Below are 10,413 nucleotides of genomic sequence, written 5' to 3' on the forward strand. Positions count from 1 at the left end.
GTACCCTTCATGGCTCCACCCACACCATACCCTCCACAACTCTTTTACTATGGTTAATAATTAATTAATTAATTAATTAATTAAAAAAATATTATTAGTTTGTCACAGGCGTTAAAGCTCTGTTTGTTTGTTTGGAACATTCAACGAGTAATGATTTTTGTTTTTTCAATTGTATTGGAGTAAAGTACTGTACATGTATTAGAAAACCATACTTAAGTTTTTTTTTGGGGGGGTTTATGGGCATTAGTCCATCCAGGCACAGGTCATTTTATAATGACCCAAAACAATGCCAGGGGGACAAAAATAAAATAAAAATAAAAATAATAATAATAATAATAAAATTAATAAAAATCAATAAAAATCAATAATTATAATAAAGAAAATAATAATACTAATAAAAATTATAAATAATAATAATAATTATAATACAGAGCCATAAATAAATGTAAAATTAAAAAAAATCAAGAGTGAGAAATGATATACAGTACAGTATGTATGTTGTGTTGTCAAAGTAAGAGAACAATTGAAACCCTGCAATTATGTGTAAATGAAGCAGAAAGTCAGATCAGCAACCTGGGACTTGGTCACAATTTTTGTGGTGCCATATGGCAGCAGGGTCCACCAATTGTGAACACATTTAGTTTGAATAAATGGACAGCTACACAATCATTTGCTATGAATCAATCAGTTATTTGTAGCTATAGACGAGGAGTGTGGCTTCTGGGCCAAGTTAGCATGGAAATACTATAAGTAGTTGTAAAAATCCACTGTAGCTATACAACCACAAAGAATCTCAAGAGAAAAAATAAAAATTTCAATTATTGGTAAAAAAAATATGAATTTAATTTAAATCATGATTTTTCAGATTAAAATTGATTTAAATCACAAAATTTAAATCATAACACCCCTGAGTCCTTAATCCACCTAGTTCAGCTTACCCTAAACAAGGTACAGCACTGTAAGAGTGTTGAAGTGATTTGTCATCTCCATCTCTTCTGAATTCAAAGGAACATCAAATCTAAACTAAACCTAACTAAATTATAAGTTAAACATATTCAAAACCCTAACTATCCAACCCATGCCTAACAAAATCAAATAAATTTATGAAAATTTAATCTAACCTAACCTAAATTTAACCCAACAAAACCAACTCAAAGTTAATGTAACCAAACCTAACCACACTATAACTAACCTAACCAAGCATAACCACACCAAATCTAACTTAACCCAACCATAACTAAGCTAACATAACCTAACATAGTACACCTAACATAGCCACATAAAATCTAATCTAATCTCACTTAACCCTTTCGCTGCATTTTGTGCACTTGCCATTTTATTCTGGCTACCGCCAGACGATTTTATTCAGCTTGGGGTAATCTCCCACAGCCAAAGGGCTAACCTAACCTTGTCAATCATAAAACTAAAGTTAACCTGTAACTAACTACTGTATGGCATAATCATACATGTGATGGAATGGTTCAATGCAAGAAAACTTTCAAAGGAAAAAGTGAGGATATAATTTCTATGGTCAAATGTGATAAATGAACAAATGATGACACACAAAACTAACCAACTAAAGTTGCAATAAGCCACTCATGATCTAAAGGTAAATAATAAGATAAGATGAATGCCTCCTCCATCACTCTCCTGCTCCTCTTCAAATACAAAAATCACTTAACCCATTTAAACATCCACAAAAGCTTCAATTTCCATATTGTAAGAATAATTTTTAATATCTTTGTATGCAAACAGGAATTTCACATCAAAATACACCTTTTAATTATGGTAAAAATGGATGGAGGAAAAAATTTAACCAGTACAGTACTGTACATGAGTTTAGAGTTAAGAGAGTTGTGCAACGAGTTTGCTGAGCCCCTGAAGATCCTGTTCTGTAAAAGCCTGGATGAGCAAAAGGTCCCCAGTAGTTGGAAAATGCTTAATGTGAGTCCTATCTTCAAGAAGGGTGACCGTCACTCCACGAATAACAGCAGACCAGTGAGCCCAACCAGCATAGTATGTAAAGTACTTGAGAGCATTATAAGAGATGCCATGATGGAACATCATCTACGAAATAACTAACACACTCCTGCCTAACACAATTATTCAAGGTACTGGATGTTTGGACCCAAATTCTGGTGCCCCTCTACTTAAGAACGTTCAACTTACAAACTTTCAGGGATACAAACATCATCACTGACCTGCTGGACTTGAAGCAGAAGAGGGAGGAGTCGAGAAGGAACGGGGACAGGTGCACATGGGTTATACTCAGGGGGAGGGTAGTGGAAACAAGTGTGCCGACACAGGGCCAGGGGGCAGCAGTGCACCCTCCACCCACTCAACCCCCCACCCGGGAGGCGGCACCAGCTCAGCCTACCGGACAGGAGGGAACGAGCGCCGTGTAAACAATGAAATTTTTAACCACACCCTGCAAAATACAGTGTACTTAGCAAATGCTGCAGCTTCTGAGAATGTGGGTGGAGCGGGTTTATTACTAAGAGCAGAGACGTTACCGAGAACAAATTCTGGCTTGAATGTCATGTACACTAATACCGACACGTTCCTTGATAAGAGGGAGGAGTTTGAAACACTACTAAGAGTACACCAACCAGATATTGTAGGAGTTGTAGAACTGTTGTACAAGAACAGGAGAATCGACCCAGAGGAATGTGAGTTCAGTATTGCTGGATATGACTCATTTACGAACCTAACTCAAGAATCCTGCAGGAGGGGTGTGGTTATCTACGCTAGGCAAGACCTTAGAGCCAGCCAGGCGAGGGTACAGGGAGAGGATGTCTTTGAAGAGTCCAAGTGGTGTAAAATTAAATTAAAGGGAGGGGACTTACTTATCGTCGGGTGTATCTACAGATCCCCGAACTGTGGCCCACTAAATCAAAGGAACTTAAGAACCTTAATAAACAATGCGGCGATGCTCAACCCCAGCCACCTCCTTATCATGGGGGACTTTAACTATGGCGACATCGACTGGAGAAACGAGTCAACCCCGAATGACTTGAATAATCCTGCTACTCTTTTTGTAGAAACTCTGAGAGATAATTTTCTGTTCCAACATGTGAGAGACCCGACACATTACAGAGGGGAGCAAACACCCAAGCCACTTGACCTCATCATAACAAACGAGGAGGGTATGGTGGCCAAACTGGAACACCTTGCCCCAGTTGGCACCAGTCACCATACAGTGTTGTCATTCAGATTTAACTGTTACCTAGTTCAAGATAAGGCCAGGCCAAGGTGCAAATATTACAAGGGAAATTACAATGGGATGAGGGAAGAGATGAGGGGTATCAACTGGCCTGACTTATTAAGGTACAAGAACGCAGACACTACGCTGAATATCATAACTAGTAAAATGACCCATTTGATCGATAAATATATACCCAAGACCAAACCCAGTGCTTCTAGGAATACGAGGGGATCCCTACACATGAACCATGCGGCGGTCGACAAAATTAAGAAGAAAACCCAGAAATTCAAGACGTGGGTTGGGTCAAACGATGAGCAAGACAGGAGGATGTATGCAAGAGCCAGAAACCAAGCAAAGATAGAGTGTAGGAGGGCTGAAAAGGAGTTCCAAAGGCTGGTTGCACGCGAGGTCAAGTCAAACCCAAAGGCGTTTTACCGCTATGCAAAGTCGAAATTGAAAACGCGAGTAGGAGTATCAGACCTGAGGCTTGAAGATGGTAGTTACGCAGATTCTGACCAGGATAAAGCTGAGGCATTGAACAGCTTCTTTTCCTCAGTGTTCACAAGAGAGGATGCAACTAACCTTCCTGCGTTTGAGGACAGACGGTTCGACACAGCACTGACCCACATTGTGTTCACAGAAGAGGGTATTAGAAATAAACTGTCCAGGCTAAAGGTCCATAAGAGTCCTGGACCTGACATGGTGCATCCTAGAGTGCTAAGGGAGCTGTGCAACGAGCTTGCAGAGCCCCTGAAGATTCTGTTTTGTAAATGCCTGGATGAACAAATGGTCCCCAGTGAATGGAAAGTGGCTTATGTGAGTCCTATCTTCAAGAAGGGCGATAGGCACTCCACGAACAACTATAGACCGGTGAGCCTGACCAGCATAATATGTAAAGTACTTGAGAGTATTATCAGAGATGCAGCGATGGAACATCTACTACGAAACAACCTTGTAAAAGATTGCCAACACGGTTTTATGCCGGGGCGCTCTTGCTTGACACAATTGCTCAAGGTATTGGATATTTGGACCCATATTCTAGAACGGGGTGGTAATATCGACAATATTTACCTAGATTTTGCCAAGGCTTTCGACAGTGTACCCCACGAAAGGCTGAAAATCAAACTGGAAGGGTACGGAATTCGGGGAAATGTCCTAGCGTGGATAGAAGACTTTCTACATGACCGCAAGCAATGTGTGGTGATTAATGGCACGAAATCGTCATCTGTACCTGTAACAAGTGGGGTACCGCAGGGTAGTGTATTGGGCCCGCTGTTGTTTGTTTGTTTCATAAATGATATGCCTGACGTTGTACACTCCTCCATACAAATGTTTGCCGATGACGCCAAGTTATTTCGGGAAATTAAGAACCAAGCGGACTGTGAAGAGCTGCAGAAGGACCTCTGTGGGCTCCAGGAATGGTCGAAGGAATGGCTGCTGAGATTCAATGTCACGAAGTGTAAGAGGATGCACCTGGGGCGTACCAACGGTAAGGAGGCGTACCATATGTCCCAACGGGATGAAGAAAATGTACTAGTTGAGACTGTGTGTGAGAAGGACCTAGGTGTGTATGTTGACAATGAGCTGAAGTTCTCGGGCCATTGTGAGAAGAAGGTAAATCAGGCAAATAAATTATTGGGTCTTATAAGAAGGTCGTTCAGATATCTAGACGGTCCGTCCCTCGTGACGATCTTCAGGAGTGAAGTGCTTCCCCATCTGGAGTACTGTCACCCCATCTGGTCCCCGAGATATGCTAGGGACTGTCAGTTGGTTGAAAATGTTCAAAGGAGGGCCACCAAGCTGGTGCCTGCACTTCGGCATCTCAGCTACCCTGCGAGATTGGAGCGCCTGAACTTGCCTAGCTTATACTACAGACGGGCAAGGGGGGACCTAGTTGAGGTTTATAAGCATCTCAGGGGGCACTACTCAGTTGAGTGTCCTTACTTGGAGCTGGCGGACGCTCGCCCCACAAGGGGTCACAGCTCAAGATTGAAGAAGCCGCAAGTCCGGAAAACCGTGAGGGCAAACTTTTTCGGAGTGAGGGTTGTAAACTCTTGGAACAATCTACCAGAAAGTGTTGTGACGGCACCGAGTGTGAGCTCTTTCAAGAGAAGACTTGACCAACACTGGAGCGGGTTCAGGTACATTCAGGAGCCGGTGCATGCCCAGTATTTGCCAACAGTGCGTGACAGAGACGTGACCGATCGCCCGGGCGGCTAGCGAGCCGACCTTTTGGTGAAGAATATAAAGGAAAAGAGTCGTGACCGATTGCCCAAGCGGCTAACAAGCCGATCAGTGGCGAAGAGGATAAAAGTAAAAAGTAAAAGTAATGTGGAAAAGACTGGATTATTTTGAATAAAATTCCAGACAGAACAAACATTACCCAAGAGGAGAAGAGTGAGCCAGGTTTTAGGGCTGTATTAAAGGGTATAGCTTAGGGTGACAATAAAAAGTGAAAGTTTTTATTTTTAGATGGCCATTTGTCCAATACTGCGTACCCATGAAAAAAGAACACAGGCGAAATCCTGGGTCATTTGGACAATATTTAGAGGTGGCTCAAGCCATTTGAAGTTAACACTACTGAAATTATTATTGATTTTTTCTAATTTCTTTATTTATGAACCGATTACTATGAAACTTTGCAGGTATATGTAGAATGCAAATTCAAACTAAAGTTGTTCCTAACATTTTTTCTAAAAATGAGTAATGAGTATTTTGGCTGGTGCAGCTATTGGCAATGCAGAGGGGAGGGAGAGGCGGGTGTCAGTCGGGGTAGGGGGAAGAGGTTGTGTGCCAGTGTCTGACTGGTACAGTAGCATCAGTTGTGTGTGAGACGTGACGGTGGGTGTGTGTGCGTCGCTCTTGTTGCAGTATTACGGTTAGTACCATTGTCTTTGTCTAAAATCAATGCATCAATTTAGGTATATAACACTTAAAAAACTTTATACAAGTGATCTTGCATGCCGTATGCTTTATGGGTGCTGTTGTTTGCATAACAGTAACAACATAAGTTACATAAATGTTTTTGTTTGTTTCAGGTTCAATGGAGAGTACACGTTCAAAAACTGAAGTTTGGCTCATTGGTCAACACATAACCGAAATCACGGGTGCACAACTTCCTTCAAGAGGAGATGTTCTACGTCTGTTTTTCCACGGTCACAATGAACATAAGAAAACAGTGAATGATTCTGCGAGTGAAGTTGCAGCATCGGTTATTAGTTTCTGGAATAAAGCACGGATTCCTACCATAACTGAGAAGAGTATTGGACAAAAGGTAGTGGATCTTTTTTTAATGTGGAAGGGACTTAAGAAAAACTGCACTCGCACTACAGACACACAACGTAAGAAAGAGGAAACTTTTTGTGATGAGTTAGAGGACCTCTTCGATGTTGCCCACCCCAAGGCAATGCAGCTCTTGACCATCAAAGAAGACCGAGCATTCCTGGCAGCGCAACGAGAAAAAGGGAGAAGAGGTGTAATGGCAGGAGTAGACAAAAAGATTGCTTGTTCCATCAAGCGTCGGGAAGAAAGCAAGAGTAAGCAATCTCTACAACAGAATCAAGCCAGTTCTGCTCTTGAATATGATGAGTTGGGTTCTTCGTCTGAAACAGAATCACAATCAAGCTAGCAATCAGGTGTCTCGATGGAGCTCTACCCAAGTTTAATCTCCGACGGCCCGGAGCACTTCACCGAGCACGGTGGATGGCTAAGCTCATTTATGTCATGAAGATCCTGATTTTTGCTAATCAGTTTAAACTAACTGCTCGTGAGACATTAGGCTTGAAACGATTCGCATTCTTTGTGCTAGAGGTGTATGTCAGTGCATGGTTCACGGCCTCCGTTCCATCCTCCGCTCCTGCTAATGATTTGCGGCTCCTCCAAGACCTGTCAGAGTACCACGACGTCAAAATATCAAGAACATGTCTCACAGTCTTCGGTCGTCACCTGTGGTACCTCAGTGAAGGCTTGGTGGGTCTTGCACTCTTCGATCCACAAGTTAATGCAACAATGAAGACAAACATAGTTCGGGCAATCGTTGAGAGGAAGGCGACCGAGGATTCACCAAAACGTGCTGCTCTTCCTGCCACATCTTCCCTTCCCACAAAGCAGCTCTCAGACTTTGCTTCTAGAGGATCAAACTTTCTATTTGAAAGTCTCAAAATGAAGACTTCTTTTTTGTCCAAGGAACCTGACACATGGTCTGATGATGAAGACTTCAAAACTGGCGTCGCAGTTGTGGGTGGTCTCAGAGTCATCAACGACACTGCAGAGAGAGGGATTGCCTTGATACAGGCATTCAACAGCAAGATCACGAAGAGTGAAGACCAGCGTCAACATCTGCTGCAGGTTGTTGAAGAGCAGAGGCGGTCACAACCAGGGACATCAAAACAGGACCTTACAAGCAAAAAGCGAAAACAATGAATGGGTTGTCCACACCTCTCCCACCCATTGATGTAAGCGTGTTCACTGCAGTTTCATTTTAAAAAGGAATTAATCATTTATATGTACAGTGTACACATAAACTTGCTCAATATGTAAATTTTAAAATAAACCGGCATATTATGAATATTCGTATTTTTTGCCAAAAGGATAAAACTTCAATTGACTTGAGCTACCTCTAAATATTGTCCAAATGACCCAGGATTTCGCCTGTGTTCTTTTTTCATGGGTACGCAGTATTGGACCAATGGCCATTCCATTTAATCAATTTTAGAAATTCACCCCTATGCACTATTGTCACCCTAGTATAGCTGTACTGAATATCCAAAATCTTTTCATTTTTTACAATATGTTTGGTATCTACAAGAGTAAAGTTGGACTTACAAACAAGCCTCAGGAACGTAACTCGTTCGTAAGTAGAGGAGCACCTGTACCTAGGTTTTGCAAAGGCTTTCAACAGCGTTCCCCTATGAAAGCCTGAAAATTAAACTGGAAGGGTACGGGATTCGGGGTTAGTGTCCTAGCGTGGATAGGGGACTTTCTCCATGATCACAAACAGTGTGTAGTGATTAATAACACAAAATCGTCATGTGTACCCGTCACAAGTGGGGTACCACAAGGCAGTGTATTGGGCTTGCTGTTGTTTGTTTGCTTCATAAATAACATGCCAGAAGCTGTACACTCCTCCATACAAATGTTTGCGGATGACACCAAGTTATTCAGGAAATTAAGAACCAAACAGACTGTGAAAAGCTGCAGAAGGATCTCTGTAAGCTTCAAGAATGGTCGAAGAAATGGCTGCCGAGATTCAATGTCACGGAGTGTAAGAGGATGCACCTGGGAAGTACCAACGGTAAGGAGGTGTATCGGGACAAAGAAACTGCATTGAGACTGAGTGTGAAAAGGACCTCAGTCACAAGTGTCGCCAGATTTGTTTACTTAAGGCGGAGGTGGTCTGACGCCTTGCTCACGCATCGCTCCAGGCCTCCGTTTTCACTCTTTAAGCGTCTGGGGCATGAACAACGAGTTAGGTTAGGTTGGGTTTTCTTGGTTGGTTGGTTATATAATTTAAGTTATTTATTCTAAAAAAGAAATCCAAACTTTCTGTTATGATTGTTGGGTGTGTGGGGATATCTAAAAAAAACATGTGATTTCCTGTGGAAATGAATATCAAATTCGTTCCAAACTCATCAAAATACATAAGAAAAAACTATTTTTAATATCGAAATAAAGACAGGTGTGATACTATAAATTGACCACAAGGAATTGTCCGAATTGGTTGAATTTTTTTCTCCACTCTAATATCATGATATTAAACACAAAAATGGAAACGACAATGCATAGAACCTGATAGAACCTGACCTAACATACCCATAGGTTGGGTATGTTAGGTCAGGTTTTATTAGGTTCTATGCACTATTTTTTATTTATTTTTTTGGTGAACATATAGGACTAACCCGCCAGGGCTGCATAGCACCGATGCAGCCGTATCATCTCACGTCCAGAAAATGCCTCAAATTTCACGATATCATATTAAGTTCTTTCTGCTTAATATACTGCGGAATTTAGGTAAGGTTAGGTAGGTTTGCTTGGTTAGATCTGTTCTTCATAACCCACAAATGTTAATTAGCATTTATTCTAAAAATAATTTATCTATTTTTTAAACATTTCCACAAACTACAACAGTGTCCACTATAATATAACAATGAAAATCCGGCGTTTTTATAATTGTTTTCAATCAATTTTGCTCGTGGGTTGGTTGTATATGATTACCATCTTTTTATATAATGCTAATAACATGATATTAAACACAGAAATGGAAATGATAATGCATAGAACCTCATAGAACCTGACAATCTTTTTATTTACTCTATCCCGCTTTTACAATTCTCACAACCTCAATATTAAGGTAAGTTGTTTAACACATAAATTAACACGATAATGCATAGAACCTAATAGAACCTGACCTAACATACCCAACCTATGGGTATGTTAGGTCAGGTTCTATTAGGTTCTATGCATTGTCGTTTCCATTTTTGTGTTTAATATCATGATATTAGAGTGGAGAAAAAATTTCAACCAATTCAGTCAATTCCTTCTGGTGGTCACCCTCTTCTACACCTTTACCGATTACAGGACTAAAAGTAACATTTACCCCAATTTTATCCTACCTACGATACAATAATTTAAATATTCCTTACCATAATCTGGATTCGGCTGGACTGTCTTAATCCTAATGTAGTTCCTGAAGTTGGTGACGGCGAGATCTTCCTTCATCATCGTGCTGGGCTGGGCTGTTTTAATTACTCCTCAAGGGAACTGTCTATTACGCATGATACAACAAAAAAATGACTTTACAGGTGACACCGTAACATGGCTGATAATAACTAAGTTGCCAACTGCGAGTTATTTTAGGCATCAAACGTCGATAAGAATAATTAAAATACGCTAGATTTCCCCCAAAAAATATTACACACATACAATTGCAACACCCCCCCCCCTCCACAGTATAATAATAAAAATAATGGCTACTTCGAGTTGTATGGCCTAGTGTTAAGAAATAATATAAGAACACAGGTTAATTTGCCAATCGTACTGGTTGACCATTACCCCAAATCAATCAAAAATGCCATAATCATATCAGGGTTGGCGACCACAGACGGCTGCACACTAAATCCCAAACACACACATACACTTAACAGCTTCCCACAGACAGACACTCAAACACACCCCAACATGCACACAAAAACGCCTCCTACACACACACG

At 41.0% G+C, this 10,413-nt stretch overlaps 1 protein-coding gene across 1 annotated transcript in view; it reads right to left on the reverse strand.

Moving 5' to 3' along the window:
* LOC121859456 (aminoacylase-1A-like) overlaps positions 1-10,003 on the reverse strand; it is a gene marked incomplete at its 3' end in the record, with an annotated part of 42,797 nt that extends 32,794 nt beyond the window's left edge. Inside the window, 1 exon segment of the mRNA XM_042356268.1 lies at positions 9,847-10,003. Coding sequence (XP_042212202.1) covers positions 9,847-9,925 — 79 coding nt within the window.
* Positions 10,004-10,413: the final 410 nt, after the last annotated feature.

Source organism: Homarus americanus, unplaced genomic scaffold (genome assembly GCF_018991925.1).
Source record: "Homarus americanus isolate GMGI-L3 unplaced genomic scaffold, GMGI_Hamer_2.0 scaffold7626, whole genome shotgun sequence".
NCBI lineage: Eukaryota > Metazoa > Arthropoda > Malacostraca > Decapoda > Nephropidae > Homarus > Homarus americanus.